Below are 19,777 nucleotides of genomic sequence, written 5' to 3'. Positions count from 1 at the left end.
TCAATTAGTTGGCTAAAATTTGATATTTTTAATCAGCCAGTTACTGGAATACAAACTACCAATTAATTGGTAATTGACTCATTATCACACATTTAACTGAATGTTCAGTCATTATTGAATTATTTTCAATTATTTAAAATGTAATAAAAACAATAAATTTTTAATTTTAAATATAAGCACTAAGCTTGGGAACTCTCTTCCTGACAATTTAAGCATTAATTTTCTTTGGAAATTATTTAATTGGTAGGGATGAGTTTGTCTCAGTTACCAAATCAATGATTTAGTTTTTTTTTTTTTTTTTGAAAAATTAAAACTGGGATTAAAAAAATAAAATTTATTTTATTTTAAAACTGTTTTTAAAATTATGTAATAGTTGAAATTTCTTGTCATATTGAATTAAAATGATATACTCAATTGATCTACTTCTACACTGAAAATTGAATATTAATGAACTGCATTAAAAAACTTTTTTTAAATGTCATGAAAAAATTGCTAAATAGTTGATTTATGATTATTTTGTAAACATATTTACCTTTATTTTTCATATTTTCTCCTACATACACTTTAATGATGATAATTTTAATTTTTACTATATCTTAAAGAATCATAAAAATACAGTTGTTTTCAAAAAAAATAATAATAGCGAGGTTGAGGCCGAAGTTTTAAATGCGAAAATGTGTACATTGGACGTTCAGTGCCGCTTTCCTGTAAGCCTAGAAGTTTGACAGTGGTGATTAGATAGTCAGTGGAATCGTACTCGGCATTCCAAACACCATTGTCAAACTTCTAGTCTTACAGGAAAGCGGCACTGAACGTCCAACGTACACATTTTCGCATTTAAAACTTTGGCCTCAACCTCGCTAATGCAGAAGTTGAAAAATCAAAGTTCTGAATAAAATTATATCTTTTTAAAAATCTGAATTTCTTGCTAAGCAAAAGAATTTACATTTTTTAAAATAATTTTTCATAAACAATATGGTTGACTACCACTGAACGTCCAACGTAATGTAAAAAAGTAAAAAAGTTTACTCTGGGTAACCGTATGATGACAATACTTGTTATATTTGTCTTTAGTTATTTTATATTTTATTTTCATTAATTAGAGTATTACATTAAGTTGATATTTGCATATGTATATGCATTTGTATGATGATATGCACTTAAATTAGTGTTACTTTAATTTGTATAAATTTTATCAGTTTAATATTGTCTTAAACATTTTAAAAATTCGTGTTTAATGAATAAATCTTTAGATTTTTATATGGACATGATCAATACAGATTTGTTACTGACTGAGCTGTTCAGTCACACCATGCCAATTTAATTGAACTGACTGATTAACATTTGATATAATTCATCAGATTGTATCTGATTTTTTCATATGAATAAACAAACTTTAATCAAATAAATACTGGTTAACTAATCAGATATAGATTNAAATTGTATAGTATATATTTTGATTTTGTTGTTTTTAGATTATTATGTTTGGGTAACAGTTTGTTTAAAGAAATTTAATTTTAAAAAAATTAGTTAAACATTTGATACTTATATTTACATGAACATTTTTATCGACATTATACATTATTTAGTTTATTTTTCAAAATTTTTGTATTGTAAAATTTTAAGTGGCTATAGACAGTTAACTAATAGTTTTCATTTTCATAAAAAGTTACTTTTATAATTTCAGTTTTTAAAATAGAAAACATTTTGAATTGATAAATTTTTCAACTTTTGCAATTTGTAAAAACCATTTCTCCTTTAATCATTTACTTTCTAATGTCAATTATTTGATATTATGAAACACAACTAGTTTATATGATGCTGCTCCTGATTCATAAAGGATGTGAATTTTACCACACACAATCATACTTTTGTATAAATTGTGAGATCAGCCGGGGGTACTACTCTGTTAGGATAGTTAATACCACTTAATCGGTGGCTACTCAATGAGACTAGTTCTTGGTCGTCCAAAAGAATGGCTTTTCCCAGTCTTAGGAAACCTGAGTGCGGAGGGTCTTACAGTTAAATATTTAAAGCGGAACGAAGAATCGTGGGATCCCTCAGTTCCAATGTCAGGGACCTGACACCAGTTAATCAAATTTGTTAACACGCGATTCGATATGATATGGATTTGATTCAGAGAGTTAACACGAGTCATTTCTGTAACGATAAATAAGGAAAAACATTTAATAAACTAAAATACTCTTAACTTACACAATATCAAGAGAGAGAGCTCACAATTCGTTAATAAACATACAACCTGTTTAGTTGACTTCTTCTGTATTATTTGTATGAGTCGAATATACCTTCAGTTATAAAGTTCTCATACTCCTATTCATGGGGAGGCATTGATAATCTCGATATTCAAATAATCTTCTATGTTTCTAACTCCTTATCCACTCAATAAGATACGACTATGGGTGTCGGCTTTATGGAGCTTGTATGAATTTCGTCTTCCTCATCTGGGATCTCTTGACGAACTCCCCGAATTCTCCTAAACTTCGACTATATCTTCGGATTTACAACCAATCATCAAACTAGGATTCTTCCATGTGAACGGATGGGAAGGGGAAAGAAATGAGGGGTCGTTGCTTTCCATCGTGGCGAGATTTTTAACAGATAAGGGAAAAACAGAGGATGCTTCTACTTCCGTCAAAGGAAGTGGCTCTGTTATCCGTTTTCCCACGCTAGAAAATCGTTATTTTCTCACCAAACGAAAGAATATTTTTTTACAAAATTTTAAACTATTTTTTTAAATTATCATTTAGACCCAGGGGCTATTCGGATCTCACAAAATCACAATTTTTCTTTTCCATTGTAAAAACATGTAAGCCATGGTTTATACTTGAAAAATTACACTATAACATATCAGTTTCATATGGATGTATTTTATTTATTATTATTTGACCAAAGGATTAAGATGATTTAATATTTGTATACTTTTAAATTTAGTGTAATATAAGAATTTAATAAAAGATAATTTTTGTATAAACTAAATACAAAGCTAATTTTATAAAATGTAATTTGTTTAAAATATTTACATTTTTTTTCTGTTATTAAAGCATTCCAATGAAATTGTCTTAAAATTTAAGGATAGAAAGTTATAAAAATATTTAAACATGTATTAAAAAAGAGGGAAATTATTTTTCCGAAATGAATTTATTATTTTCTACATAGTTTTCTATATTTCTGAATTGTGTAATTGTATTACATTCTGCTGATTTTATGATTTCAGTTCTAAATATGCATAAATATATTAATTTTTAGTATTTTGCCTATCTTATTAAGATTTAACATTTTATATCAAAATAATCATTATTTAATATATTGTATTATTTTTAATTAAGCTTTTCAAAAATATTAATTTTAATAAATATATGAGTAATTTATGGGATTTATTATATGTATATTTTTTTATATTATAGTACTGTCTTCTCTGCCTGGACAGCCTGCTTTTAATCCACCACCAAGAAGTTCAACTTCTCGATTAAATACCATGCAGATTAGGTAGGAAGTTTAATTAAGTAGGAAATTATACAATTACAAATAACTGTAGATATTTATTTGAAATATTTGACTTATTTGAATATTATTATTAATTTATTTATTTACTCAAAAGTACCATTAATTTTATAATGATTACTTAAGATTAGTTTTTTCTTTTTCTAAATGATAAAAACATTTATTTTTGTAATTGTCTTAATATAATACCTTATAAATGCCTTCATAAAATATTTGAAGTAATCTGTGTAGTGTTTTAAAAAAGATCTTTAAAAAATGATTATGAAAAATTAAATAATTATTTCATTAAATAAAATATGTTCTTAAAACCAATAATTATATATGAAATAAACAAAATGTCTTTTAATGTTAAATTATTTGAAAGATCAAATGACAATTTTAACAGTTTTGTTTATTTCAGAAATAATTATTTGTAACTAGTCAATGGAAATATTTAGATGACTGGTCAACTATCTAAACCACCTTGAGAGAAACACTACAATTTTTATTGTGAAATATTGATATGTCCAATTTTATGTAATGGAGAGCAATTATCTAACCTAAACCAGACTATGGAGAACAGTTTGCAATCCTAGTTATGTTCATCCTAGATTAAAACAAAAATGTCAGATAATAGAGAGACAGGATGAGAAGGAGCCAAAACAAAATTACAAATTAAAAGGAAATTCAATATAAATATGAAAATAGGTTTATTAGTAATATTCTACAGTATAATTAGCATAATTCTAGTTAAATATCAGAAATGGATCAAAATGCAATATTTAGTACATTGTGGTAGAATGCAGGCGTTAAAGAAAGTGATTAAAAATTTGTTGTTTAAGACTGGATTCACAATCCACCTTATATTTAAGTTACAACAAAATTCTCTGTAAGTTACCAGATACAAGAAGTCTCATTGCAAAGCACATTGTAAGCTAGGATATTGTAAAAAGTCTCATAGATACTATGGTATTTAATAGCTTTTAATTTATAAGACAGTGTAGTAGGAAAGATAATAGCTGTATTATTTTGTAATCAAATCAATTGTTATTCTTGATTGTCTCTTTTAAAATATTTGATTAAAAATGTCAAAGATGCTATTGAATGCTGAAAAAATTGATAAATTCCTGAGAGTGGAATTAAAACTGTTTATGGAATATCTTACAAAAATATGTATAGTGATAGTTTATTTTAGTTTATTTTCTGTTGCCTTTCTTTAAAGTTGATATCTGATTTTTATCCATATAAATTAACAATTTATTGCATTATATTGATTGTTAATTGATAAGTTCAATTAGTTGGCTAAAATTTGATATTTTTAATCAGCCAGTTACTGGAATACAAACTACCAATTAATTGGTAATTGACTCATTATCACACATTTAACTGAATGTTCAGTCATTATTGAATTATTTTCAATTATTTAAAATGTAATAAAAACAATAAATTTTTAATTTTAAATATAAGCACTAAGCTTGGGAACTCTCTTCCTGACAATTTAAGCATTAATTTTCTTTGGAAATTATTTAATTGGTAGGGATGAGTTTGTCTCAGTTACCAAATCAATGATTTAGTTTTTTTTTTTTTTTTTGAAAAATTAAAACTGGGATTAAAAAAATAAAATTTATTTTATTTTAAAACTGTTTTTAAAATTATGTAATAGTTGAAATTTCTTGTCATATTGAATTAAAATGATATACTCAATTGATCTACTTCTACACTGAAAATTGAATATTAATGAACTGCATTAAAAAACTTTTTTTAAATGTCATGAAAAAATTGCTAAATAGTTGATTTATGATTATTTTGTAAACATATTTACCTTTATTTTTCATATTTTCTCCTACATACACTTTAATGATGATAATTTTAATTTTTACTATATCTTAAAGAATCATAAAAATACAGTTGTTTTCAAAAAAAATAATAATAGCGAGGTTGAGGCCGAAGTTTTAAATGCGAAAATGTGTACATTGGACGTTCAGTGCCGCTTTCCTGTAAGCCTAGAAGTTTGACAGTGGTGATTAGATAGTCAGTGGAATCGTACTCGGCATTCCAAACACCATTGTCAAACTTCTAGTCTTACAGGAAAGCGGCACTGAACGTCCAACGTACACATTTTCGCATTTAAAACTTTGGCCTCAACCTCGCTAATGCAGAAGTTGAAAAATCAAAGTTCTGAATAAAATTATATCTTTTTAAAAATCTGAATTTCTTGCTAAGCAAAAGAATTTACATTTTTTAAAATAATTTTTCATAAACAATATGGTTGACTACCACTGAACGTCCAACGTAATGTAAAAAAGTAAAAAAGTTTACTCTGGGTAACCGTATGATGACAATACTTGTTATATTTGTCTTTAGTTATTTTATATTTTATTTTCATTAATTAGAGTATTACATTAAGTTGATATTTGCATATGTATATGCATTTGTATGATGATATGCACTTAAATTAGTGTTACTTTAATTTGTATAAATTTTATCAGTTTAATATTGTCTTAAACATTTTAAAAATTCGTGTTTAATGAATAAATCTTTAGATTTTTATATGGACATGATCAATACAGATTTGTTACTGACTGAGCTGTTCAGTCACACCATGCCAATTTAATTGAACTGACTGATTAACATTTGATATAATTCATCAGATTGTATCTGATTTTTTCATATGAATAAACAAACTTTAATCAAATAAATACTGGTTAACTAATCAGATATAGATTATAACTCATAATATCAACAGTAAGGCTGATTTATCATCTATATATAAACAGTAATTTAAAATTGGATGAGATTAAAAATTAAATAGGAATTAATAATTTTTTATTAAACATTAACTAAAATTTAAAGATGATTAATTATTATTTCTATTATATTTAAAAATACAATAGAAATAAATTTGTTGTCCATTCTGAAAGCTTAATCCTTAGTAATTTATCTAAAATGAGATAGCTTGGGAAGCCGTAGTGAGCATTCTAGCAGCAGCAGTGTCATTCCATGATATAAATAATAAATTCCTATTACAATTAAAAATAATAATATACTGAATTATACTGTTATAAATAAATTATACTGTTAATTTAAATAATAGCTGAAAATCATTGCTAGGGATGCCCCTAGTGGGCATTCTAGGCATTCCATGACAGATTATAGATATACAAAAAGTGGGATTAATGGCATATATAAGTAGATCAGATTGGAAACTTATGATATAAGACCTTGTTAGACTATAACAATATGGTAATTTTTCAAATTATTGCTAAAGTTTTAATTTGGTTTATTATTTTTGTAGATGTAAATTTGGACAATTAGGTCCAGCAAAAGGACAGTTTAGTTCTCCTCATGGATTTTGTTTGGGTTTGGATGAAGAGATTATTGTTGCAGACACAAACAATCATCGAATACAAGTGTTTGATAAAGTTGGAGAATTTAAATATCAGTTTGGAATTCCTGGAAAAGAGGAAGGCCAGTTATGGTATCCTCGAAAGGTAATTTAATTTTAAATAATATAAGAAAATATAAGGAATGTTCAAAAAGTTCCCAGAAAATGTAATAAAAAGAAGTCTGAATGGGATCTGTTCTATAGGGAGGGTGTGGAAAAATCTCTCATTGTATTCATGCCCTGGTAGAAATTGCAGAATGAGCCAGTGTATTATTGTAATGGAACAAGATACACTGATGAATTTTTTTAGGTTGTTTTTTAGATCTGCATGCAATTTTTTAAAAACTGTTTCATAATAGCTTACAGTTATTGCTCTTCGGTCTTGAAGAAAATCTATAAGCAACACACTATTAGAATGCCAGAAAATTGTTGCTATTACCTTCATGGCCAATCTTTCTGCCCTAACTTTTATGGGAGCACTTGAACCATTTGGTAACTATTGCATTGATTGTTGCTTGCTCTTGGGATCAGACTGGTAGATCCAAGTTTTATTAATTTTGTTTAGAAAAGCTTAGGAATCATCATCAAATTTGTTTAAAAATTGAAGTAAGGAGTCAATGTGCAATACCAGCTGATCTTGATGCAACAACTTCAGCACCCATCACAATTAAAGCTTGCTTAGGTTTAGCTTATCTTTTAGAATGCTCTCTGCTGATCCTATGGATATTCCTAAAGTTTCAGCTATCATTTGCACTATTATTTGGTCATCACTTTTTACTATATTTTCCAAAGAATGGATGGATATTTTCTTCAGAAATTGAAGTTGATGGTTTCCCATTGCAACATGTTCTCTTTAACTGCACTAAAATGATTAATCCATTCATAAAGAGTAGTTTACTTTGGTGCAGTCTCTAAACATCTGTGATAGCCTTACTAATAATAGGTTTTTTTTCCAACCTAGTTCAACTAAGAATTTAAATTTAGTGCACACTTCAAATTTAACAAGATCCATATTTGCAGATGCAAGGGCAGTTTCAAACTGATGTAACACCACATTTAGGTCTTATGCAGCACTGTCACAAATATCTGATAAAACAAATCTCAACACGTTTATGCTCACATTAATTAATTGTAAATATAGCATTCTGTTTACAAATAATAATCACTTTCGGGGAACTTTTTGAATGCCTCTCATAGACTAAACATACACTTCCTCATTATTGAGCATTATATATAATTTAATAATAATGAAAAAGTTATTCTTTAAGAACGAAAAACTGATTATAATATTTTGAGTTTAAATTTTATTAGCTTTTTAATTAAATTTAAAAGGAAACTAATAATTTTGATATCTCTAAATATCTAATAAAGATCTGTGAAAAATTTGTTAAAGAACATTTTTGTGTTGTGTCATCAGTAGGCTTGTAGCTTGGTCTACAAAATTGCTGGTTCTATGGGCATTTAATCCCTTGCAACATTGTTTTCTATAGGGTATTTTCTATAGTGTATCAAAAAGAATAACAGAATTTTAACTTTGTATAATTTGTTTTATTTATAGTATAACATAATAAACAATACAATTTGAAAATTATTAAATTTCAAGTTTAAAGATCAAACAAAATATAAGTGTTTTTCTTTTAAATATACTCAAAAATTCTGTTTAAATAGTTTGAATAATTTGTGACTTTTTTAAGAAGAAAATCGGGGCCTGAATAATAATTATATTATTAAATGAATTTATATGCAGAATTGCAGACTGTCACCAAAATTGTCAAATCATTATCTAGGTCAGCAGTGGCAAATCTTTCTCTAAATTGAAATGGGTGGGTCAAAATTGAACTTGAAATTTAATAACTTAAATTGTAAGTCAAATATTTAATTTTAATAATTAAAAAATTAACAAAAAGAAATCCTTACAAACTTTACTTTATTTAACTCATTAATCAGTATCAGAAAAATAACAATAAACTACTCAAGTGAAAAGAAAATAATGTGATCATAACATACAAATATAGGTATTCCTCATACAACATGGTTTTGCTCTAACACAGTTAAAAAATTTGGGAAATCCTTTGCATAAAATTTTGCAATTTTTAAGTTCAAACTTCATTATTTGATATTTTTTAAAATTCAAGTAAGCATTGGTGTTGTCTCAAATTTTCTCACGGATTTTAGAATATTAAAATTTTTGATTAACTTTTGTGCCTTTTGTTTGGTTTACTTTAATGAAAACTGATGGTACAATTTTTTCTTCTTTTCCTATCTTCCTATTCTAGCTTCTCTATAAACCAGGTGTTATTGTCATTGCTTTCAGACTTTAGCGTTTAAGACTGTCACTATGATTTGTTTTTATAGATTAATTTTCATGTTTAATAAAGTTTATTTAAATGTTCTTAGGTAAGTGTTATTAAACTTTTTAAACTGTAGGTAGGTAATCATTCATAAAAATGATGAATGAAATATAGTAGTATCTTGATACTTGAACGAACAGTTCCCAACTTGAACAATTTGATATTTCAGCACAAATTATGGAAAAAAATTTGTTCAGTTCTTGACTGAACAAACATGACCCATTAGAACAAATTTTTGATTAATAACATATTTTTATTTTGTTGTCCATAAAAATTTTTGTGATAAAAATAAAAAAAATGAAGATGTTGCTGATATTTCTGATCAAGATCAACAAAAAATCTTAGGTGATGACAATACTTTGCAAAAAGAAAATGTCCTTATTTAAGTAAAATTAATATTAATGCATAATACAGTATTTCTAATTGTGATTGTTAGTTAATTATTGATTGGAAATAAATTATTGATTGCTTTAAAAAACATATTGTTTTTTAGTAACGAAAAATAGTATACTTTTGTTAACTTTTGGAACCTAATTCTATGTTTTGCATTAGTCCTTTGTTTTGTATAGCACAGATTTGAATAACATGACACTTTTTTGAAACATAACTACCATGTTATACAGGGGATACATGTATGTTGCTTAGTGGAAAATCTTCTGTAGATAAATGTTCATTTCTGTAAATTTTGTTGAAAATGTATTTTTAATATCAACACCAATAGTTATTTTTTCCTGTTAGTCATCAATTTTACCAATTCTTTCCTCATATTTCCAGATTCATATTTAACAATAATTGCAAGTTGCACTTGATCAGTTATATCTGTTCACTCTTCCAAAGAAACCAAATACATCTTAGTATATTTTAAATTGCTCTAAGTTAATGGGAAGTAGTGTCTTCATTTAAAGCTACTATTCAATGTTTAACTGTGTTTTCACTTATTGGTAATTTTTTTGTGTACAGCGGAAGCTCTGTATAAGTGCTTTGCTGATTTTAAAAAAAGAGGTACAAGTAAAGATGTCTGTAAATTGAAATTTGCACCCCTTCAGTTGATCATGCCATATAGAAAATAATGTTCTAAGGGAGTTGAGAATCCATTCAAGTTTTAAGAGAAAATCTTCAACATAATACTTGCTATACTTTGGTTCAATCACAACTTGTGAGATAACACATAGCTTGAAACTTAACCTATGTTTATACGATATATATGTATGTAAATTAGATTATGTAGATCACAGCCACACATTGTATTATGAGATGCAATCCAGAGCTGTGGAGTCGATAAAAAAACACTTGACTTTGACTCCTGATAATTTTAGTATGTCGACTCTGACACTGACTCCCAACTACAGCAAAATTAAATACCAAGTCATTTGATGGGGGGCAGAGGCATTCATAGGGGGTTATCCTACTCTGAACTCTGAAAGGAGCCCTGGGCATTTACCCAAATACTTTTATAGTTAGTATTTTTAATATTTAACTTACATTAATATTTATTTATATAAAAAAATTAATTTTTACAAATATTTAATAAGAGGGAAAAGGGGGAGTGATAAAATTCTACATCTACAGCTTCAGCACTTCATTTTCACGTTTCCAGAAAGGTTAGTTCAGTTAAAAAGTGTGTGATCTATCTACTTCAGCCCTTGTTCAGGAAAGAAAAATATATGCTCTGATCAATTAGACTGGCTCATTCAGAAAAAAAGAAATACTTATTTAGAATGGGAATAAGAAAGGAATGAATCAATATTATTCAAATTCAATTGGGTCAAAATAATTTAACTACTAAACACAAATACTACAAAGAAAACTATTGATACATATTTACTAAATTAAATTGTTGCATTTTGTAATTAAAATAAATGAATTATAACAAAATACAAATACATTAATAAATATAAAATAAATTTTGTTTCAGGTAAATAAAAAAAAATTTAAAATGTCGTAGTTGGAGTCGACACACTTTTCCTGATTCCGACTCCACAACCCTGATGCAATCACACTAAAGTGCAGTATGTATTATAGCTACAGATATTTCCCCACACCTCAAGAATAGACGTTTAATCCCTTGCAACATTATTTTCTATAGTGTATCAAAAAAAACATTAGAATTTTAAATTTGTATAATTTGTTTTATTTATAGTATAAAATAATAAATGATACCCAATATGAAAGAGGAATGTACAAAGTTTTTACAGTACACATCACAAGTGCTCAATGTGAACCTTTTGTTACATGGCATATATCCAACCAGTAGTCCAGTTCTTCCCACACTTTGATGAATGTGTTCAGTGTAATGGATGCAACAGCTTCAACAATCCTGTGTCTCAAGTCTGGTATGTTCAAAGGTACTGGTGGCACATAAACCTGATCTTTTACATACCCCCACAGAAAGAAATTGAATGGGATGATATTGTGAAATCTTGGTGAACATATGAGCAGAGCCATGTCATTCAAGCAGTGACAGTCAGTCTAGCAATGGGAAAAACTTTATTCAACCACTTTTGAACATACCATAGAAAATGGGGGTACACAGTCTTGTTGTTGAATGATATTCTGTAATCCATCTCGCAGCAGAGGGAAGAGCCAATTCTGGAGCATTTCAAGATATACAAGTCCTGTAATAGTTTGTACCTTGAAAAAGAATGAACATAAACTTGTGTTTCAATTTGAAAGCATGCCAAACACAAACTTTTTGGGAGTTCCTTTCTTGTTGCACTGTTTTATGCAGATTTTCCATATATGGGAGTTGTGTATTCATTTTAGCACTAAGGTAAAATGTTGCTTCATCATTAAAAATACACAACTAAGGAAATCCTCATCAGTTGATGCTTGCTTCTGCATTCTGAGGATGAAGTTGATCATTGTCTGAAAGCTTTAGAGCCCTAACAGCTACAGATAGCTTGACTTCATGTGTGCTCACCTTAATACCTTCCACACTGTCATGGCTGACATTCCTAATTCACAGCTGGCCTGTCAGACTGATTGACTTGAATATGCACAAAGTCATAATCACACTTTTGACTGCCTTGTTTAACACATTGGTCATTCCATACTCTTTTTTTTACACAAGCATTCCATCATCCTGAACTGTGTATACCAGGGGTGGCCAACAAGTCGATGGCAAAGCTAATTTTGGTTGATCACTCGCAATGTCATGAATTAATGTGTTACATGTTACACTTGTAACCGAATGTAGTGCGCAAACACAACTGTAGTGATATTGGACCACGTATCCTCCCTCAGATGCGATTTTGTTGGTCCATGTGCAATCCATTTGCGTACAGTTGTAAAAGGGGAATAAGAAATGTAGACAAAGGATTGTAAAACCAAAAAAAAGAAAGGCGGAAAGAGGGACAAAGAGAGTGGTCGGGACACGTTAGAAAGAGGAAGGGTGAAGTAGTAGTCCCCAAAAGTGACAACGTTGAGTTTCAGTTTTTCTTCTGTTTACAATATAAGTACCTTTTCTTCATGTTTTAAATTAAATTGTGTCTTTTCTTACCTATCTAAATATAGTATGTATTTCACACCCCCCTCACCAGTTAGACTATGCCTACGACAACAAGTCCATCATGACACACTTTTAAGATAAAAAGTAGATCTTATGTACACAAAAGTTGGCCACCCCTGATGTATACAACCTCATAATGTTGTTGTTGGATGGGAGATCATTTCTAAATTCATGTCTGAATGCCCACTGAACTGTAATGACTGAATTACTTTTTGTAAATCCCAATACACAGAAAGTTGTTGCTCAAGAGTTCCCATCTTGTGCTGTTATGTGGCAGGATGAGAAAACAGCTTTACAATGTTACCAGTCAAAATTGCATGGCTACACTCTTTTCACATGTAGGTTACAAAGATGTACGTTTGCTTATATAACCATATATAGTATCGCGTCGATTATCTGAATCAATTGGGGACTGGGGTTGTCCGGATAACTGATATTTCAGATAACTGATTTATGTACAAAAAAATAGTTTAACGTATCCGATGTTAAAATTTTTATCCGTTGCATGTCGCTTCGCATTGAATTTTCGTCGATGTTAAGCCTAACAAAGACTATTGTATCATTAAAATTATTTTTTTATTTTGTACAAACAAAATAAATATATTGAAAAATATAAAAACAATAAAAATATATACTTCAGACGTTAATTTAGTATCAAAAACGTAAAATATTTGAGTAGCCCAAGACACAGCCAAAGATTGAAGCGCCACAGCACTGGCGAAAATTTAAATTTGCGGACTGGAATTCTTTCGGATGATTGACTTTCGGAAAATCGACGCTCTACTGTATATCTATTTTGTTTCTGAAAAATAAAAACATAATTTGGATGATAAAATAGTCACGATTACTTTTTTAAAATATGTGTGAGGTTAGCTGATTGGGTGAAAAATGTTACGACAATCGAGCAGTCAAAACAGTTGTGTGGGCATGGAAAGACTCACAGAGACAGGTTTACCATTTAAAACCATTTAATAGATATATAAATTTCCTTACAACTATTCATATAATGAGGTGTAATGCCTATCCAACAGTGGGAAACAAGTCAGTTAAAAAAAAAAGTCCAAATGTTTTGGTGATCATTCCGTTTCTTCTGGCGAAGGTGATGAGGAGAGCAACAGCCCGGGGCACACAGCACAACTTGCAGAGATGACCTTCGATGACTAGTTGTTACCTGGGTGAATCTTGATGGGATGGGATAGCAAAAACGAATTCTGGGACGTCGAACAAGTTTTCATTGTTGAAGGACAGGAGCTCAAAATCCAGGAGGGGAGCACTATGTACCTAGAACTTTCTGTCCTTGAAATGTGCCGTTTTATAAGTTTTTCCCCTAAAGCTGCCTTTTCATTGGTCCCGACTCATCACCTGGTGACAATTTGAAACCGATTGGAAGGTGTGGGAGAGGTCCATTTCATGACTAAATATGACTCCCTCCAGCCACGTTTCCCTCAGAGAATAGTCTTTATTCGGATCTCTATGTTGACTTCCTTCCAGGTCCTCACAAATGTGTAATTTTTGTTAGGCTTAACATTGACAGAATTCAACATGGCATCACAGGCAGCGAAGAAGAATTTCAACATCGGATGGGTTAATAACAAAAATCTAAACAAAAGTTACATATATTTCTAAAATTCTATTCTTAAGACTAAATTCTATTTCTAAAATTATTTACTATTTGAATCTTAAATAGCAGATTTAATTATTCAGCTGTCATCAGCTATTTAATTATCTGATTGCCATAGCATCTAAAAAATTGGAGAGAGATTTTACAATTAAGTCAACATAATACCTTATTTGGACCATTCTTTACAGATATTCTTTGCAAGTTTTGGTGAAAGCTGGCCATGATTTCCTGCATTTTTGGCAGGAAACTCCTTTGTTCTGGATGTGAATTTTCTTGTCCATCAATTTCAGTTCTCCAGCTCTGGGCAGTTTGTGTTCAGCCCTGTTTAAAGGGATTCGTCCATTCAGTAGACAGGGACGATTTGAATCACATAATGAGAAAGAAACTTTCTTGGTTTAAGTTGGAGAAAGTTCTTTCTTTAAATACCATTTATTTATTTATTTTTATATTTTTGTAATAATAAAAATTTCAATAAAAGTATTGGTCCCAGATTCTCACACACTTATTGCCATAAAAATTAGCACACCAAGAAGGAGTTGTTGTATCACTGTGAAACTTGGCATGCAGATAAATTTCAAGCAGATATGGAAATGATTAAGAGTTATAGCATGATGCCACATCGCGTAATGCCAGCAAAGGGCATTAAACTGCATCCATCCTCTTGGCCTATAAAAAAAATGCACAAAGGCAACTTGTCTGAAGTTTACCTGTTGGAGAGGGATGCTGTATGACTAAAGATGCTTTTATATCACAATCAAAGACCATATGAACAACTAATTTGAGTTTGATAGGAGAAGGATCATCAGATTGAGAGAAGCTGGATGGTGTTGTTGTGACCAGTGTATGAGAGAGAGCTTGTACTCATGGTACCCAGACTCAGGATACCCTCAGCAGATTACTAGCCAAGCCTAGACCACTACCTGGTCCTCCAACAAGCATGCACATAGCTGGCCTGTATCATTGTCTGCCATTTAAACACAGGTGACGACATTCTTACAGATCCATTTCTGTCCACACCATTTCAAGGTGCCTGGGTGAGGAACATTTGGTATCGCAGCAACTGTTAGATGTTCTGCCATTAACAGCCATCCACCCTCACCTTCATTTGAAGTGATGCCATTCTCAATGGGATTTGACTCCAATGGGAAGGAACCAGGTCCTCTAAAGTGACAAATTCAGGTTCAATTTGGGCACTGACAATGAGCTGTGTTCATGTATGGAGGCCTTGTGGTGAACACCTCAATCCTGTCTATGCTTTGGAGTGGCACACTGCCTCCTCTGCTGGTGTGATAGTCTGGGGTGCCATCACACACAACAGCCAGTCACTTCTAGTAGTTATTCAAGCGGCCAGAACAGTCCAGCATTATATTAGTGACATCCCTCAGCCGTACATGTTGCATCTTATGGTAGGGCTATAAGATGCAACATGTACGGCTGAGGGATGTCACTAATATAAGAGAGTTATTTTTTAAATAGAAAATGCTCGATCACATAGCAAGGCTGTCACAGGACTCTCCGCCAAATTGCCACACTTCCCTGGCCTGCCCTGTCTTCTGATTTATTGGTCGGAACATGCCTGGGATGCCAAGTTGGATATCCTAGGAGTTTGGCCAAACTAGAGAACTGTATGCAGCAACTGTGGACTGAATACCATATAGCACCTGTATACCTTTATGCCCATCTGTATCACATTGTGTATTCATGCTAGAGTTGGCCTAATAGGGTACTAAAACCTCCTTTCATTTGTAGGTTTTCCTACAATAAATAATCTTTTTGCTTTCATTTTGTAATCACTTACTTATATCACCGTTAAACATACAATTTTGTTCAATTCTGACAACTCCTTCTTGGTGTGCTATTTTTTTATGGCGATGAGTGTACTGTACATTATGAAAATGAAATTTGATGTAATAAAATTGTTAATTTTTGGTCATTAATATTTACTATAAGTTTAATTTAACCAAAAATAGTGTAAGTTTTGGTTTTGGATTTGGCTGCAAAATCCAATTTTGGTCAGATCTTATCTATCTGTGAGAAATGTAAGAATAACCAAGGAAAAGTGTCAATATTGGTATCAAGACATCCCTAATTTCATCCACAACTATAGAGGGCTTCATTTACACAATATTGTAAGGGCAATATTGTGTAAATGAAAAAAGGAGGCAAAATTTATAATACAAAGGAAAATATTTTCTTAGAATCAAGTAAACTATACTATACAAATAACTTTCCTTCTCTTTATAATACAGCAGACTATACTTCTGTTTATNGGCTTCATTTACACAATATTGTAAGGGCAATATTGTGTAAATGAAAAAAGGAGGCAAAATTTATAATACAAAGGAAAATATTTTCTTAGAATCAAGTAAACTATACTATACAAATAACTTTCCTTCTCTTTATAATACAGCAGACTATACTTCTGTTTATAGTTAATACATAAGTGTTTTATTTTATTGTTTAAACATGATTAAAGTATGTAGAAGTAGAGAATAATTACATTTGTTTACATTTTTTTTCTGTCAAATAAATAAGAATTTTAATCTCTTTCAAAAAATGGCTGATGAATTAACACATTATAAAATATGTAGAGAAGACTAAAATGTCTTGATTTTTGTTATGTTGAATCACCAGGAACAACAGTTTTCCATTGCAGAGACAACCTTTTATTAGAGGCTAGGTCTCCTGCAAAACATGCAAAACACTCTTAAAAGTTCACTGGTGACAGGCCAAACAATTTTAAAATAATGTGTACTGTATATTTCTGCAGATAAGGCGATAGTTAAATCATCTTATAGGATAATACAAAAAAAAATTAGATTGAAATTTATATAAATTAAAACCATTATAAAAAAATGGACAAACTGTAATTATTTACTAGTAGAAGAGAGTAAGGTATGTCCACAAAATAGAATAGCCCATATAATGTATTTGTGAATAGTTGAGGTCATTACCCAAATGCCCGAATCAGTGTGAATGTTTGCAACAATCACAAGGCAATGCTGCCAGATGCAAGAAAATAAAATTTGTTCATTAAAAAAATTATGAATAGGACATACAGCTCTCCCTTGATAGTCCGACGTTTTTTAATCCGACATGCTCAGCAGTCCGACACACCTCCCGTCAAGGTACCCATCCCCGTTAAGTGTCTGCTTGCACAGAAGCATGTTGCGACGTGAATCTCCCCATCCAATTCTTACACGATGACACACATTTCATGTGTTTTCTGTGAGCAGTTCTGTTCGAACAGTTGGAGTAGGGAATATTGTAAGCTACTGTTAGCAAAAGAATGCTAAATATATAATTATTTTTGGTAATCCAGACACTTTTGGTAATCCAACACCCCTTTGGTCCCATACCTATCGGACTATTAAGGGAGAGCTGTAATTCCGTATACACCTTACAGTATTATTATCTAGATGATGATTGCTGATCTAAACTAAATTCATAGGCCATTGATAGTTTGGGATCGTCTTATAGGACAGAAATATACAGTAATTTCTTTTAAACAAATGGCTGATGAATTAACACATTAAAAAATGTATAAAAAAGACAAAATTTGCAGGGGTGTAGCCTCTAATAAAAGGTAGTCTTTGCAATGGAAGATTTGTTCCTGGTGATTCATCATGATGAAAATCAAGATGTTTTAGTCTTCCTGTGTATTTTTTGAATTGGAGATGTATATTTCTATTTTATATATTATTAACTTTTTTTCTTTGCTATGTTGATTAAAAGTAGATTTAATCACAATTTTAAGTTAAATTTATTCATGGTTCTGTATTCTAACTTAATTATTAATAAAAACATAATCAACTATTCACATAGTTTTTATTAGTTTATTGGTAATAGTCATTAGCTGTCAGTTGGGTTAAAAGATGAAACAATATCATTCAGTATCAAAAAGAAAAATGTTGATTTTAAACAAGTAATATTTTTGAAACATTCAGATCTACAATTGGAAAGCAATAAATGAATATATAAAGTTTTAATAAAAAAGTATATTTTAAAATATATTTTTATATTTAAGTTTGTTTTTAATTATTAATTATATTATTGTTTTATTACAATACAAAAAATAGTAAATTTTTGTTAATTAGAATTTGCAATTTTGTATACTTGCTATGTCATTGTTCATACACAGATTACTAGTTACAGAAGATAATGCTTAAGTTGATATATATATAATTTTAGTTATATAATTTTTTTTTTTTTTCTAAGGTGGCTGTTATTCGCAGTTCAGGAAAATTTGTGATTTGTGATCGAGGAAGTGAAAGGTCCCGTATGCAGCTATTTACTAAAACTGGGCATTTTATAAAGAAGATAGCAATTCGTTATATTGATATAGTAGCTGGATTAGCAATTACTGGCGAAGGTAATATTGTGGCTGTTGACAGTGTTTCTCCAACAGTATTTGTGATTGCGGAAAGTGGAGAATTAGTTCGTTGGTTTGATTGCAGTGAGTACATGAGAGAACCATCTGATATTGCAATCAGTGGTAAAGAATACTACATCTGTGATTTTAAAGGTCATTGTGTTATTGTGTTTAGTGAAGATGGGCAGTTTGTGAGACGTATTGGATGTGAAAATATTACTAATTTTCCAAATGGTATTGATATCAGTGATGCGGGAGATGTGCTTGTTGGTGACAGTCATGGAAATAGATTTCATGTAGTTGTGTTTTCGCGTGAAGGGTCAATTTTATCAGAATTTGAATGTCCATATGTTAAAGTTAGCCGTTGCTGTGGTCTAAAAATAACATCAGAAGGTTACATAGTTACCCTTGCTAAAAATAATCACCACATGTTGATTCTCAACACATTATACATCATGTGAATGAATAGAAGCACAGATATGCAGTCTACTACAGACACTAGTTGCTACCACTAGGATGACTGTGTTCTGCATTTAATGTTTAATGCACATTGGTAGAAAAATATATACAGAAAAGTGCCTGGATAAAATCCAAAGTTGTCCGTTATAGAAGTATGGTTGATTATAACACCTTAAGACTCATGTCAGATTTAAAATTTTATGTAGTTAAATTTGTTTTTAAATAATGAGATTTAACTTTGCCAATATTTACTGAAGACATGAGAAATGATGGATAATTGCATAAAGAATGTTAGTAGGCATTTAGTTCTAGTTTTATTAATAACTGTTCCTGCATTGGACAGTAGAGTAATTGCATTCTTAATAACTTGGAAATGGTAAATATTGAAATTTGGATTGATCTAAAAATGAAGATTATTTCTTTATTATATTTAGCCAAAGATAAAAATCAATCTAAAATAAATTTTAAAAAGTTGTAGGTCATTCCATGAAGTAGGCCTATGGAGCCTGTGATATAACTATCTGCTCATTGAGTTTGTTTACACTTATTGACTTTATAGTAATTTGTTTGGATTTGTCCA

General features: G+C 30.1%; 1 protein-coding gene across 2 annotated transcripts in view; it reads left to right on the top strand.

Annotated features, from left to right (window-relative positions):
- Window positions 1-19,769, top strand: part of LOC111623010 (brain tumor protein-like) — a 106,833-nt gene extending 87,064 nt beyond the window's left edge. For both annotated transcript variants that reach the window (XM_023365491.1, XM_023365490.1), the window contains 2 exons: window positions 6,797-6,992; window positions 18,585-19,769. In XM_023365491.1, the coding sequence (XP_023221259.1) occupies window positions 6,797-6,992; window positions 18,585-19,199 (811 nt within the window). In that variant the 3' untranslated portion in view covers window positions 19,200-19,769. The remainder of the gene's footprint in view (window positions 1-6,796; window positions 6,993-18,584) is intronic.
- Window positions 19,770-19,777: the final 8 nt, after the last annotated feature.

Source organism: Centruroides sculpturatus, unplaced genomic scaffold, assembly GCF_000671375.1.
Source record: "Centruroides sculpturatus isolate CEXI.00-Female unplaced genomic scaffold, Cexi_2.0 scaffold343, whole genome shotgun sequence".
Taxonomy (NCBI): Eukaryota; Metazoa; Arthropoda; class Arachnida; order Scorpiones; family Buthidae; genus Centruroides; species Centruroides sculpturatus.
This window is presented reverse-complemented; position numbering and strand designations above follow the sequence as displayed.